This window comes from Denticeps clupeoides, chromosome 19, assembly GCF_900700375.1.
Source record: "Denticeps clupeoides chromosome 19, fDenClu1.1, whole genome shotgun sequence".
Classification (NCBI taxonomy): Eukaryota; Metazoa; Chordata; class Actinopteri; order Clupeiformes; family Denticipitidae; genus Denticeps; species Denticeps clupeoides.
In genome coordinates, this window is record NC_041725.1 from 5823951 (window position 1) to 5840574 (window position 16624).

Below are 16624 nucleotides of genomic sequence, written 5' to 3' on the forward strand. Positions count from 1 at the left end.
TGACTCCTTCCCGCTTGAGTGCTCTTATCCTCTGACCCCGCCTGTGACCTTTAGAGCCACTGGTCTTCGTTCTAGGGAAGGGTGAATGCCCAAAGAAAAGAAGAAAAGAGGATAATCCCCAAAAGAGATCAACCTGCAACCATGGCTGAACGAAAGAGGGATGGCCTTTCTCGTGGTACACAGAAACACGACGATTCTCACCAGTCTCACACAGGGTACAACGTCTGCCTTCACGCCATGTACGAATGTACAAGACCAAACACATGCTGTGCTGTTTTATCACATAATTTTTTCTAAAAGAAACAAATTCTAACTCATTTTTAACACATTTTCAAAATGTGCGCTTAGTTATCTCAAGATCATGACTTATTTTTATCATCTCAACCTTACCAAAGTTATTTAGTGTGATTTAGTGTGAAATTCGGATGCGATCTTTGAGATAAAGAGACAAAAATATTGATTTTGATATACACACAATGGTCATCAGTTACACAAAACAGTAAAAAGTGCAGAACAGAACAAACATACGTGAATGGGTAAATACGTGCATGTTCACTGATGAATTCATTTTGAGCCCAGGGGCGGAAAGAAGTACTTGAATGAACCCAGCCCTTTAAGCAACTGCCTGTCTGTGTTAAGTGCTGCATGGCTGACCCTGAAAGACGGCAGGGATGTGTCCTGTATTCTTCTCACCAGCGGCTTCCATCATTCTCCTGTTTCATCTGTCAAACATTAGGAACCCAGGTAGTAAAACAGAGGTGCGATGGGAAAATGAAAGATGTGGTGGCCAAAGAAAACAAAAGGCGGCGGTCCACCTTGTTGAGCACATCAGAGAGACATTCAAACAAGATGGAGGCTAAACAGCATGTGAATCATATAGAGTGTTTGTGGATAAGTTTTATCTACTGATAAAATCTCCCACGTGCAAGAGTAGCGCAAATTCCTGTTTCCTCTCTTCCTGCTTGGATCCTTTTGCTGCTAAGATGTTTCTTAGTCCATCAAAAGACATTACAAACATGGATCACAGGAGCAAACCTGCAGAGAGATCATCGGTGCTTTATTTCAAGCATTCAGATTGGTAAACTAAATGAGATAAAAAAAAAAAAAAACTCCCAATGCACTTACAAAGTGTAGACCTAAGAGATTTGGTCTCCCCCACCATCCCAAAATACCAGAATGTCTATTAGACGATTAGTGTCTGTACTCCCATTAGATGAACAGGAATCTGTGACAAAGAGAACTGAAGTCGGACACAAACCATTACTGCTAAGTGACCAGGGATGAGAGTGGATGAAAGAATAGCTTCCCTCGGGGTGAGTAGGAAAGTAAAAGTGAAGTGATTGTCATTGTGAAACACTGCAGCACAGCACACGGTGACACAACAAGATGTGTCCCTTGCTTTTAACCATCACCCTTGGCAGTGGGCAGTCATGACAGGCACCCGGGGAGCAGTGTGTGGGGACGCAGTGGCACCTCAGTGTCACCTTGGCAGGACTGGATTTGAATCGGCAACCTTCTGATTACTGGACCGCTTCCTTACTCGCTAGGCCTCCACTGCCCCGGTGTACATACAGTACATACAGAGGAAGGCACTTGACCAGGGTGTATGACCAGGGCGCCCCAACTGGCCGAGTCGTGAGATTTCCTGTTGGCAAGGTGCTCTGACATATATTCAAACTGCAAAACGAAACAGAACGACTGGAATTGCCGCTTAAAAAGATGAAAATCAATCTCTTAGACATTAGCTCATGCACAAAACCCCATGGAGGACTTGAAAGAGGGAATGGCATCTGTTAAAATGAAAATGCAACTATTAGGAAAGCCAAAGGCAGAAGGTTTTATGGACACCAAATGTAAACAAAGCAGCTGTAGCAACCCCTTCATGGTCCAGGCTCTTGGCTTTGTGGTCACAGACGCCAGGTCTGGACTGTGTCTCAGGTCAACCCCCCCACCCCTTCAAATCACTACCAGGAAGAGCACATCCTGCTGGGACCCTGACCAGACCCTGTCTTTACCCATCGCATGGGAGGCTGGGATGGTGGTAGGTCAAAGGTCACCTCTCCTCTCTCAGGTTTCAAAGGTGTTTTGAGCAGAGCGGTGCTAGGAGGTCAGACTCTATTCCAGGCTGCTGTGTTTCAGCGAGACAAAGTGGTCAAACCTGTAATGGCTTCCGCAGTTCATGAAAGGGGCTGTTAAATTAGAAGTGATTACCTCGCTTCACTGGAGGGGACGGAGGAGCGCCACCGCCAACCAAAAGGCACGGCCCTCCTCAAAGCGGCGGTGCTTTCACTGGAGCATGAACCTCAAATCAGCACTGTTTCATTTTAACGGTCATGGAAAACGTCCGCGTCCCATCAATCTGTCGTCCACCCCTGTCACCTCCGTAATTGACCTGTGTGGGTAAACAGGCACCCAGTGTTGTCCTGAGGAACATGGCTGCCGGCCCATGTGAAAGGGAAGTGACTTGTTTTTACACTTTTTATGTGTTTGACACTCTTACCCGGATTGTTTTACATTCTCCCGTCCCCAAAAGAAACACCAGGTTAGTTGTCTTCCTTAGGGACTTTCAGGGTTTGTAAGGGGGGGGGGGGGGGGATTCCCCTACCATTTGTCCACCATAGAAAATGAATTCTGTTGGAACCAAACAATCATTGCTTTGTCCAGTGCAAACCATAACCACTCCAGCGTAGACGGGCATGACACCATATTGCAGTTGGGAATGCAGGATCCTGCTGCAGTGGCTTGAATGGCGGCCTGGTAGAGTCTAATAGAGCATGTTACGAAAAGCAATTTTAATTTTTTTTTTGCAGGGGTTGAGAGCAGAGTTGTGGGTTACAACTACCAGTCTGAGGACGCTTTAGGATAAAAGTTTGTATGGAGGCGGCATTGAAAGAGTCCTTAGTTCAGCGCAGAATGGAGGACGGGAAATCAAAAAGCCAGTTTGCAAAGCAGGAAAAGAGAGGGAGCATGAGCACAAAGGTCACCGTGCACAAACAGTGCAGAGAATTCAGCCATTGTTTCCGTCTGCTTGTGCATTCAGTCCTTGAAAATCCCGACGTCATCGTCTTGTTTGCATGTATGAGCTGAAAAAGAAAAGAACAGCTGGCCAGGGCTTGTGTTACTGTAAATCTGCTTTTTGAACAAATCAGCTTGAACACCGCAAATCTGTGGATCTTCTGCATGCGTCATTACAGGGGTGTTGGCACAGTGTTTTTTTTAACGCTACTTTTCTCTGTAGTCAACACTGAAACAAGATAATAGAATAGGTGATGAATATTGCATCGTATAGACCATTGCCAAGAATAAGGGATTGGACGTGCTGAAGTACACGGGAGAGGCGTGTTTTGTCCTGTTGGGTGACCGGTCTGGGGTCGGCATGCGAAAGAAAAGTGGCGAAATGACGAAACTGTGTGTAGATGGCGAAGTGCACGCTGCCTGTGTTGTTGGCCGGGGGCACGGAGCAATCATGTTTCCCCATCCAGGCTCGCCCTGAGCGGGACACACTTACATAAGCGCTCCCAGCGGCAGCTGGGCCCAGGCATGTTGTCAAACCCCCATGAGTTATGGACCAGATCTCTGCTTCATCTCCTAGAGGGTTCCAGGCGTCCATGCCAAGCACATACTGTCCCTGGCTCGCCCGGGAAGCAGCGCCGATGCTTTGTAATGGCACAAGTTGAATGCAGCTGTTGGCACATAGGGCACTTTCCACTGCGCCAATAAAAATCTGTTTTGCCATTGTTTTCGTCTGTCCCAGTTATGGCTCGTGTTTGTGCTTGATCAGCTACTTGGGACCGGGCCTAACAAAGTGTTTCATCATTTATAATGAATATGAAGCCTACACAGTAAAGGCTGCAGAGTTTTAAGAGAGCTTTTGAGGTTGATGCCCAACAGCCCCAATCAGAGGCAAGTCAGTGGCTGATCTGTGATCTGCAGCCAGAGCTGCATCCTGTGGACTCGTCACTGAATGCAACCAAATATCTGTCTATCACGTCTCTGTAGCAGAGACAAACTATACAAACTTTCCATTCTGTCCATACTGTCCACTGCCATACTGCCAGTCCATTTCAGTCCATAGCCTTGATCCATCTTTTTCCAGGTCTGATCCTTGAACAAACAACTTGTTTTTGCTGATTGTCCAATTCTTGTCTCATGAGAGGGTAGCATCTCACTTCTCACGTTTCTTTTTTCCTGATTGGACATTCTTTTGGAGATCAAACAGGGCAGTCAGGAGTGACAGATTGTGCAGTGTGTGACCTCCTGTTGCTGCTCAGTCATGTTGTACAAACCCAAACACAAGTCAAGAAGTTATGTAGTGTGAACTGTAGCGAAAGTCGCAGAGCCTGAAGATTCTGAACGAAAAAGCTGGAGAGAAGAAAAATGCAGAGGTCATTACATGTCATTCCCATAGACTGAAAATAACCAAAACAGGAGCTCAAATCTTTTCAAGTCAAGTCAAGACAAGTCAAGATCTTCATTGCCGATACTACCACATACACAGTATACAGGGTATCAAAATACCGTTTCACCCCAAGCCCCCCATGGTGCAGTTATAAGAATAACAAATATATATTCTCAGGGAATATAAAACCAGTAGTTACAAATAAATAAAAATGAACTAAATTTAATGAAGGTAAAACCAAATACTAATACGAACTATATCTATGCACAATAAACTAAGGCAGTATAGGAGATAGTAAAAGTGGGTATATGTGCAGGTGGTATTTGAATACCAGGTTTCATGATATGGTTCTGTAGACAAGACAAGGACATGTGCAAGTTATACAGTGTGCAAAATATAGTAAATTTGTTTGTAAAATTGTTTATATTTATCAATTTTTTAAGATACTTCTTACCAAAATTGCAGTTCCCGTACCAGATAGTGATGTAGCAGCAGGGGACGCTCTAAATGGTTCCCTGATAAAATTTTTCTTTGGCAAGGAAGAGTGGACAATTCAAGACGTGCCATGCTGATAGATTTGCACCCAAGAAGAATGAACACCGTAATTAAATCAAAAGGTGCTTCAACAAAGTATTAGTTTAAGGGTGTGCACACTTTTGCAAACAGCTGTATGCTTTTAGATTTTTTTATATTTTACTTTGTTTTTACATCACAAGAACCTGGGTGGTAGTAGCCTAGTGGGTAACACACTCGCCTATGAACCAGAAGACCCGGGTTCAAATCCCACTTACTACCATTGTGTCCCTGAGCAAGACACTTAACCCTAAGTTGCTCCAGGGGGGGACTGTCCCTGTAAATACTGATTGTAAGTCGCTCTGGATAAGGACGTCTGATAAATGCTATAAATGTAAATGCAAAAATCTGCCATTTTAACAGGGGTGTGTACAGTTTTTTCTATCCACTGTAAGCAGAGAAAAGGCCCTGGGAAAATCTTGACCAAGGAATGTGTGGACGTGATAAAAGGTCTTCTGCAAAGAATCACTAATGTTTCCAGCTGCCTGACCAACAACACCTCAACCAAATTGCAACATAGCTGCTCCCTGTAAACCAAAACCGGGCCACATCCTCTCAGCTCACGTGAGTAAATAGTCGCCGCTTAACAAAGCCAACACATACACGGTGCACAGTCCAGTTTTCGGAATTTCATCATTTGTTATCTTCTGATAGCGCTGGGGCACGTGAGGCACACCACAGCCTTCCGGGAAACGGCTTTGTCGAGTATACTTAAGGCGTGGTCAGAAAGTTCGGCAAATGTTTAGCTGGCGGGTAGATTTCAAAACACACAGCATGAGATCAATATTTAGGTCTCTGACGCCGCGCTGCTGGCTTTCCCTGCAAGGCGCCTCCTGTAGGCGACCCGATCTAATCTGCAAACAGAACAAGGCCTTCGGCAGCATCGGGAGCTGGCAACAGCCGGGCCGCTATCTCCCCTTGTGCGGGAGATCAAAGGCACTGCAGCCGGTGGATGTCAAACAATAGAGGATGGAGTGAAGTCCAACAAAGCAAACACTCGAGAAAGACAGAGAGAGAGAGAGAGAGAGAGAGAGAGAGCGAGAAGGAAAAATAGGTCAGAAAAACACTGGAAATGATCACATATGGCCACAATGAGATCATCCCGTCAACATGTGTCACACTCTCCCGGAGAACAATGTGCTGTCATCCAGCCAATCAGATACAATGAAACCAGAGTAGGCCGGGCTTGTTGTCCAATGGCATGCTCAGATGGTGATAACAGAGACGAGACCCTGAGAGGCCAGAGGATGGAATAAGATTTGAGGTAAAGCAAACACTTCCTTTAAAGAAAAGCCCCCGGTGGAATCATTACCAAATTCATTACCAGAAATACAGAAAAAAGGGTCAGTGCGCTTCTAGGTGACTTAATGAATGAAAAAATAAATCATTATCATGTCTCAGACCTTCTGTGAAGGTTTATAACCACATCTGTTTTATAATGAAACCCCCCCCCCCCCTCCCCCTTAATGACTTGCTCTTAACGTTGGTGCAGAACGTGAAAAATAATGACGCAAGATGGCTTGGTTTCAGCGAGGTCTCGTGAGGGAGAACACATGTGGCCCTGTTGCCCGACATTAATGTGTTGTTCAGTCCATCTGATGTGCCACGCCGAGATTTATTCATGTTTCCTGTCAGTGCTACCTGGGGGGATGTAAAGTCCCTAATGTAAAAAGCCACATGTTCCATATGGCTGCATGTGCATGAATGCGCGTTGAACTGTGCGCCGGTTCTACGTCTGTCAGTGAACAGTGCACCAAAAAAAAAAAAAAAAAAACACGTTAACAAAGGTATGAACATGCGTCAATGCTCGCTTCAGGTTCTGCTTCACACCCGCAGGCCTTACAGCAGCTGTTCTGGGGTCAGCACTCCGAGGCTTTTATGACCGGTCATGTGGAGTGGGATCAGAGTGAGGGTGTCCCGCCACCAGACCGCCCCACAGAGCGTAGTGCGAGCCTTCATGTGACGGGGTGGTATTTTAGTGAAGGTTATTAACCCATCTCCCCCCCCCCGCCTGACCTGGGCATCCTCTTCCCAGCACAAGTTTATGTTGCCTTTACAACAGCGCTCCGCGCCACAGGCAGTAAAATGACACGGATCATAAAGAAGCAGTTACTATTCCTGCCGGGAGGAGAGCAAAAGTCCCAGACGGACACCTCGCTCCCGTATCTTGGTTTGCTGCAAAAAAAAGAGGTGGGCATGGCGTTGCGTAAAAGAGAGTTTCGCTTTCGCCACGGCCTGTCATTTTGGTTTCACAAAATAAAAAAGACGCCGGGAAGATTTGCGTCATGAACATTGGCTTAAACCCCGGAATCAATCACCCTTGTGGGGGCTAATAAAAACACCATTGCATCACATTACAGCAGGAGGTTGAAATTCGGCTCAGCACACCTTCTGATGGATCAGACCACCGGGCCACCCTGGACTCCCGACATCGCCGCTGAACGCTGATCCCACCTCGCTCACTCGAGCCGAAGCCGTCGAGCGGCCTTTAAGTCATCAGGACTGATTACGGAACGTTCTTTCAAGTCCAGCCTGAGTTTAGATGTTAATTAAACATTCCCAGGGGTTACATAATCAATGGTCATTTTGAACCCGGTGATCTGCAAGTGTTGCATGACCCAGTTTAACCCGTATTTTTCAAAAAAGGAGCCACTGCTTTCTTGCAGTTGGTGTTTTCTTCATGTTGGGCTCCGTGTGATCTGAAGAAGATAAAAGAAAACGAGAAAAGCATCTCGGCTCTCAGACTTTTAAATGAGATATCTGTTGGGCTTGAGAGTAATTGTGGCTTTTGCACAGCATCGGCCTCCCAAGGGAGTGGATATTTAAGTTGGTCGGCGACTCCAACCTTCAGCCTTGAGAGAAGAAGTAATTATTATGGGCTTGGCAGAGGCCGACCCTCAGACTGCTGGGGCCCGTTGCAAGCGCTTATCCAAAGTGAGACAAAACAATGTGGCTCCAGCTGAAATACTGGTGCAGCAGCACTCAATGGGAGGAGAGATAAAAACTACACTCGACACCAGACCCGTCTTCCTCCCTGATCTCTCGGACCGCCAGACAGACCTGAACTCCCTCACGGCCCACGGGGCAGTTTAAGAATCATTAGTGTTATGAGCGGCTGCCCAGGACCAGCCGTACCTGCCTCTGGATGCAATACTAGCCCTGCTGCTTCAATGACTGCCTGTCTGCACTCAAGGGTGTTGCACAACCCCCCAGTAAATCAGCCAAAGCCTGAGAGTCTGCACATCCCCACGTCACTGAGATAAATCAGACCCAAGGACGTTGAGCTCACACACTGTTACAGAAAAAAACTATGAGAACCTTTTGTGTTCTAAAACTGGGACCACATTGCTTATTGTTTTTTCTTTTTCCGAATAAACCTGTGTATGTTTAATATGCGATTATGAATGAACACAGAGCCTTTGTTTTAGGATTTCACATTTATTTCCAGGTGCCATTTTCATGAATATCAATCAGCAACCTAAACACATATCATACCACGAAGATGGGGTACATAAAGAGGACAGTCCCAGTCCATTATATATTGTTATATAAAAATGTACAAATCTACATATAATTACCCTGTTCAAGACGTGGCATTGGGAATCTGCAACTCACGCCAGTTCATACATTAGTACGTACATTTGATCTGTGGCAGTATAGCTCTCAATGGCAGATCTCCAAACCACCAGGACAGATGCAGAAAGCAGACTGCAAGGCTTCTGAATAATAAGAAGCAAATACAAACTGGGGTTCTTTGGCAAAGTGGCCCCCCCCACCCATAGTGTTTTTTTTAAAGGGAACAGGGAACCAAAGTCTGGCCTTGTTCCCAGAGAGAGAACAAAAGGGGAACAAAATGAAATATATATATAAAAACCACAGCCAATGTTGGTTGTACCAATTGTACCAAAAAGAAACAGTTTGAGGGTACCTTTACAAAAGAATGTTCAACTGAGTTCAAATGTAGGAATGACTGGCATGGCATGACTGAATGACAGTGTTTGCCCAAAATTGTCATAACGACAGTGTGATACGTCTAAGAGGTATCTTCACCAATAACCCCCCATACCCCCCACCCCAAACGAGATGATTAGATGAATGGTAATCAATGGCCGTGCTAATTGACCAAATGCGTAGGCCACCGTTACAAAACCACTGTCAACATCGATGGTTGCACAATTGCTGGTGATGTCATCATTGGAAACAGCTGTACAAACCAAAACACTGATGTGGAAAGGTCACACCGAGGATTTTTCCCCTCAGCTGTGACTTTCGGAAAGAAACGCCACCAGATAACCAGCGACATCAAGCCAAGAGACTGGACCAGATCAGCCAATCTGTTCTCTATCCCACACGGACGATGCTCTTTTTTTCGTGTTTTCACCTCAACGTCTGCCATTTTTCCACCCACATAGAAGGAGTGGTTCAGTGTGTTGACCTGGATTTGAATTTCCATATCTTCAAATGATCAGTTACTTGCTGTTAAGTTGCTGCCGTAATTCCTTGCTGCTTCGTTTCTAAGCAGATGCAGCTGGACCCCGCCCTGGCTGAAAATGACGATGAAGAACAGTGTTCTTTCACAACTTCGTCTATCCACAGTCGCAAACTGCCGTGCGTTGAGGTGTACCTGGCAGGTTTCAGTTGGAATTGGAAATGCAAATGAGGTCTGTAACGAAGGACTGGCCCGACACACGAAAGTGTACACTACAGCCGAATAGAAAAGCTTTCATGCCCAAAGGTCATTGTTCACAACAGCGTCCCTATATTGTTGTCCACCACTAGCTTATGAGACAACACTATTCCCTCACTCACCTACAGCAGACGTACGGTACGTTGAGATGGTACTTTTTATCTGGAGTAGAAAATCATATTGAGGTGAGGAGGAACAGCCAGTCCATTAGTAACATGGCTCCTCAGGAGAAGGAGCCTTCTGATTAACATGTGTTGGATTGCTCAAGAGCACATGATATATTGATTTTGAGGTCTTTATAGAGGAAGGGGTGCGAGCCGGAGCACCATCTTTTCCTGATTTGGTTCAAAGTTCAACAGAGTGGCCGGTTAACAGTCAGAACGACCTTATCCGTCTTTGGCCAGTACTACTGTATGCAGACGTATTTCTTCCACCAAGACTTGGAGAGCATCTTCATCTTGTCAGCTGTGCTGCGGACCTTGCGTTCCCGCCTAGCTCGCCTCTCCGCGTGCCTCAGCCCGACGGCGATGGCGCCGTCAAACACTTCCTTCAGGTTCTTCTGCGTGAGCGCCGAGCACTCCACGTAGGCCACCGCGCCCACCTTGTCGGCCAGGGCCCGGGCGTCCAACTCGGGCACGGGCTGCTCCCGCCGCCGCGCCAGCTCGATCAGCACCTTGACGTCCTGCCTCAGGTCGCACTGCGTGCCCACTAGCAGGAAGGGGGTGAGGGGGCAGCGCCGGCGGATCTCCGGGACCCACTTCTCCCAAACGTTCTGGAACGAGGCGGGGCTGACCACGCTGAAGCAGAGAAGGAGGACGTCGGTGCGGGTGTAACAGAAGTGACGCAGCTTATCGAACTCATCCTGCAAAACAGAGAGAGAGAGTGCAGAGTGGATGAGCAGGACAGGAATGAAGAGAACAAATTCGATATCTACTTTCAACATTTAACCATGTTTTAAAATGATAAAATGTACAATTTCCCAGAAATAAATGATATTGCTAGTTTAAGCACTTAACCATGTTTAAAAATGCACAACTTCCAGAAATAAATGATATTTCTAGTCTCAACACTTAAACATTTTTTTTAAATGATAAAATGTACAACTTCCCAGAAATAAATAATATTTCTAGTTTCAACATTTAACAAATGTTTTAAAATGGTAAAATGTACAACTTTCCATAAATTATAGGAATAAATGATCCTTGTCACGACTGGGTGCACCTGGAGATGCACCTGGCACCACTCCGCCTGACAGCAGGGTTTGTTATAAGGAACCTGACATTTTTGGGCTGCGACATTTTGTGTGGATCGTGCAACTGTTGTGTTAGTTGTATTAAGTTCTGTCAGTCGGCACATGCCTGCGGGTTTGTTTTTGCTCTCCCGCTTTCCCCCCTGTTTTTGGCCCTCGCGCCGTTTTCCATTGTTGTGTTATTATTAATAAAATCCCATTTCCAGTATGTCCCGCCCCTGCGCTTCATTCTAGGTCCTATTAACCTACGAATTATCCTATTGCTAGCAATACAGTGTTGTTACTGCTATTAAACACGTAACCCTTCACAGTTCTTGCACTTCTACTAAGGGGCTTATGCAGTTTCATTGTTTCACGTGTTGGCAACAGCAACAGTTGCTGGAAGACACTTGCTTCCAAGAACACTCCTCTAATAACCTCCCCCTAACAACAAGGAAAAGAATCCCTTTGTGAAAGGAAGTTTCTGCACCCCTGCTTCTGTTCTTTCCTAACACACACATACAGTAAATTAACACCCCGGACCTGCAGAGCTTTAGAGAACAGGGCCTCCTAAATCCCTGAGAACTCCGGCTAAGCCAAGCAGAAACTAGCAGCGTTAACCCCTCCCTGCGCCCCGAGCCACGCATATCCCCATGCCTTTTACCGCCAGTCGCTTTCACGGCAACCCGCGGTGCCACACACGACGAAATGGAACGTCATGGACAACCTTGCTGTAAAGACGGCAGCTCAGGCCGTGGTTGTTAATTAACCGCGCCCGTGCCGGCCCATCTCTCTCTCTCTCTATCTGCCGGAGAAAAGAGATTTATTGGCTGTGTGCTGAGTGGGCAGAGACCTGCATTCGCGTCCCGCATTTTACAGTAAAAGGTCGGGATGGGTTTGGCAGGAACCTCCACTCGAGATCTTATTAAACGCCGCAGATTATGAGGCGCGAACAAGCGCTCCGTTCAAAGACGCTGCTGGCCGCTTCCCGCAGAGCTCTGGTGCCCTGCCGAGAACTCGGCTCGCACAATTGCGTCACATCTTAAGCAAACAAATTCTAAAAGGCTTGGCGTGGTAAAGGCCCGGTTGGAGCGTTCCCTGTTGAAGCCTGCCCGAGTGGGAGAGAACACTTACAGCCCCCCCCCCCTTCTCCCTCCACGCTTTTGTGGTAAAGACACAATGTGGCGTCACCCTCCAAATCCACTTTAATTACTGGACTCTCACAGTCCCTTTTACTCCGCTTCTTTTCTGTCAATCTGTCTCTTCCAATTTATGGCAAGCCAGGGACTTCCTTCAGTGTCCCAGCCAAACGTCGGCTGTGGACAAAGGGCTGATACTTATTTCTGTTCGGATTTTATTCATGCTTTTGTCCCTGGTCCCATCAATAATGAGTGTCAACATGACATTCTTTCGTTTTTTTTTTTTTTACAGATGTGTGAGGGTCACATCCGGCAAGCAAATGTGAGGTGCGTTGTGTTGCTCGTATAAGCTGTTTTTGCCGGGCTGTCTTAATTTTAGTTTCAGTCAATGTCCACACTCATTTCAGTCTAGTCTAGTTTCTGTCAACTAAAAGTCTGAGCATTTTAGTCAGATTTTAGTCAGTGAAAATTGTATTTTAGTAATGCAATTTTATTTAACCCAGTCAATATAGTACAAGTATCTAGCAGAACAGACAGAAACTTGATTTTCTTTTTGTCATTTTTCTCCCAGCCATCTGATAACCCATCACAAGTATCCTGAAATGGAATTGACTTCGCCAATGCGTATTGAGGAAGTGACGTCATCTGTGTGACCAGATAGGAGACCGCATAATAATAATGTGATTAAATGAAATGTTGCCTCTAGTTTTGTGAACGAAAACGAAGAGACATTTTAGATTAGTTTCCATGTTGTAAACCATATTTAGTCTCGTTTTTATTCCCCAACAATATTACATATTACATATGTTTATTATAGTTATTGTAATTTTTGTCACATACTTGTATCTTTATTGTATTGTATCACATCAGTGGGGACTTGTGGGGACACCAGTGGCTCGGACTGCTGCTTAACAACTAGGATCTAATTTGTGCTGCAAGAGCGCTTTTTTTCCGGCAAGTTCCATATAGTAGCTTCTTTGCGCACAAAGTGCAGAAACATGCTCCTGGTTGCCGGCACTTTCGGCACCAGCTTCCAAATGCCCATTTGTTCCTTCATCAACACCTTTGTGGCCACGACTTACTGTTTGCATTGCCAGTATGGGAAGCTCGAAACACATTTGCACGCAGAGAGACTGTTAAATCTGTGTCATTCCGTTTGGCCAAGACCGAAGGCCTGCCCCCTCCCCATTTCCGATTGGCTAGTATTGTTAGGGAGTTGGGGAGTGTGATGTCACTGATTTCTTTTCCGACACGATACCAGGTTGGCATCGATGACACTGATCCACAGACTTTATGCAAAAGTTCTGTAAAGAATGCTTCATTGTTGGGGACCATGTAAAGGTGAAGGAAGCTCTCACTGGTGAACCAATGAGCAGAGCAGCTCGCTGCTACACATTTTACATACCGTAACAGGTGGAAGAAAAGTAGTCCCTGCGTATCATTCTGAAGCTACACGTTCGCCCCAAATAACTTTTTTTTAATATGTGAATCGATCCTAGAACATAACACAAATCACCCAGTGCCCACACCCACGTTGAGGTGTGAGGAGCAGTATCTCTACCGGCACAGTTATTGTTAGTTGGTACTGAAAGTAGAAGAGTGAAAAGATCTGCCCCATTGTGCTAGTATCCATCCGATACGGATACCAACTTGTCGGATTTATTCATTTTCACGCCCACGTCGGTACGCCAGAGATCCGGCGTGGCGCCTGAGCGCTACCAGCCCCGCGATAAACACCGGATCACTTGTCCAGACCAGATTTCACGGCCGGGGGTCGCGCCGGCCTCCGCTGGGGCTCACCTGTCCCGCCGTGTCACACAGCTGCAGCCTCACCGGGGTCCCGTCCACCTGCACCACCGCTGCAGAGAGACAGAAGGAGGAGAAGAAGAAGAAGAAGGCATGAGTCACCGCCGCGGGCCGGACGAGATAAAAAAACCCACCTGCTCCGCCCGGCACTCTGAACACACAAGCGCGCGGGCCGATAACGGAGCCGTGGAAAGCAAACATTGTCCTTCCTCCCCCCCTCCTCCTCCTCCTCCTCCTCCCCTCCAAGTCCCGGACAGAAACCGAGAGTGCAGCGCGATACGTGCTGGAAGGGGGCCGAATCACACGAGGCCGTCTCTGATCCCGGCCCCGGCTGAGAGTGCCACCTGCGGCATTGCATAACCGCTTGGGCGCCAGGGCAGGAGGATGACATCACGGCGGCCCCCCGAACACAATGCCGGTCCCCGAGGACTGAAGGCGCACAACAGGTGTGCTCCAAGCTGCCTTGGTGGGGGTCAGCCAAAATGCTTATATAAAGACATGCAATATAACGTAAGGTAATATAAACAGACCGATGAAGTAACAATGATTGATGGCCAGCAGCAAATATATTGACTAAGACCATTTTTTCCCCATGATGAATAAATTACCAGGCAATTTACGAAATTAACGTCACATCATGTTGGCTATATTACCGTTTATTAAGAGTAATACGTGTAGAAAGACGAATAAAGGCGACAGATAATAACATTATTGTGACTTCACATTAAAACTCACCGGAGAAGTCGTCGAAGGCCGTCGGCACGTACTTGGTGGGATACCCGTTGGTGGTGTAGCTCACCACCAGGCTGGTCTTCCCCACCGCCCCGTCCCCGAGGAGGACGCACTTCAGCAGCCGCTCCTGCGAGTCCGCGCCCCGCGCCGGCTGGGGCTTGTGCGGCGGGACCGGGGGAGCCATCAGGCCGCCGTAATCCATCGGGACGGGATGTGGCGCTGGACGCGGACGGTCGCCTGCAGGAAAGCCACCATGGGAGTCCCGCGCTGCGAGCGGCGGCCCATGCGGGGTCTGGCGAGCTGTGACCGCGGGCGGCGCAGGGGGCCGGACTATAAGCGGGCCTTCATTTGCATGGCCCCGCCCACCTTGCCACGTCACTGGCCTTTGAAAAGTGGCGCGCGTGTGGGCGGGGCGCAGCGCCCATGGTCATCAGCTCTTCTGCCGCCTTGTAAGTCGTTCGTTTAGACCATAAGAAACTGTTAATTAATGCATTAACAACACAACAGTGTTAATAGTTTAGTTCATTAACAGTAGGCCTTGGGAAATCGTGGCACGTATACATGTACAATTCTTTTGAAATTATATTAATGTGAATCTTATTTTTACATTTACAGCATTTATCAGACAGCATTTACGGCCACCAAACATTATCCAGAGCGACTTACAATCAGTAGTTACAGGGACTACAAGGGTAGTAACTGGGATTTGAACCTGGCTCTTCTGGATCATAGGCGAATGTGTTACACACTAGGCTACTACCACCCTTTTTTATACACACGCACACTAGCATATATATATGGCCACTTACAGAGCGTGTGCTCAGCCAATCAGGTGTTCAGGATTAGAATCAGCAGTTTTATTATAAGAGATCCACCAGGACCTTGGGTACAGGCTGCAGAATGTGCCCAGGCTTGTCCAGTGAGGCCGGCGTGTGACCTTCTAACATCGTTAATGTGCATGCTGATAACACGCCCAGTAATTTACTTTAACTGGTATAAATTGCACCGGTCACGAGAAAGGACCAACTTTAACAACGTTTCCACCACACCTTACATTTAGTAATCACCACATTTGAGGCTATAACAACAAAGACAACAAAAAAGTATTTGTCGCCACCTTATGGTCGTTATGAGTAAATCCAGTAACACAAAAATACACCAACACGAAAACACAAAAGGAATTTGCAGTTGAAGAATGGCGTTGCGCACCTTCAGTTTACCAAATGATTCTTTTTTTTATTGCAAGATTCAGCCCCAGGATGTACTGAATATACAATGTTGGGAAGATTTATTGACAGCTTACATATGTGATTGTGTACTTGTTTGAGAATGCATTTCACAAGTCACTGCAAGGACACGGAAAAGACTGATCTCTAAAGTGATAGTCTTTGCTCTGCCACCAACAGTGGCCTTTTACAGAGGCTTGATAAGGGAAGCACATAGATCCTGAGGTTAATGTCAAATCAGATTCGTACCTCACTGTTCATGATCAAAGATAAAGCAAAGATAAAATTGTGAGTATGCTGTATAAAGGCAAGAAAAAAACATACTGTCATCATGTGCATAAAGCTAAAACTACTACCTCTGGCTACAGCAAGGAGGACTTGCTGCAGCAAATAGGGAGGAGTGAGAACATGAATGAAATGTTCCCTGACGCTCCTCCACAAGGCCTGCGTGGATCATAAATCAAAGTTGAGCACTCAATTTTCAGAACTGCTTGGTCCCATTCAGGGTCGCAGCTCCCGGAGCCCATCCCGGGATACTGGGCGCAGGGCGGGACCGCAATTCCAACACACAACCTGATTGTGTGAGGTGTGAGGCCACGTCACGACCCCCTAAATCATGCTGAAGATCATAAATCAATTTGAACACCGGCCATGCAGTAGTAGGGAAGCCACCTACACTGTGATTAATTACCCAGGATTACCCTCTGGGCCAAGAGGTTGTGTGATCTTATCTGCAGGAGATGGAGCTTTAGAGACTTTTAATAGAAAATATTTCTTCTTTTGGCCTAAGCATCTGCTCTACATCACTTTATATAACATATTAATTTTGTGGGG

General features: G+C 46.6%; 1 protein-coding gene across 1 annotated transcript; it reads right to left on the bottom strand.

The window, feature by feature from the left end:
- Window positions 1-8396: 8396 nt before the first annotated feature.
- On the bottom strand, window positions 8397-14880 carry rhoub (ras homolog family member Ub). The gene is made up of 3 exons (XM_028962151.1): window positions 14568-14880; window positions 13827-13885; window positions 8397-10521 (listed from the first exon to the last, which is right to left on the bottom strand). Exons 1-3 carry the CDS (start codon window positions 14764-14766, stop codon window positions 10066-10068), a joined length of 714 nt encoding a protein of 237 aa, XP_028817984.1. The 5' UTR covers window positions 14767-14880; the 3' UTR covers window positions 8397-10065.
- Window positions 14881-16624: the final 1744 nt, after the last annotated feature.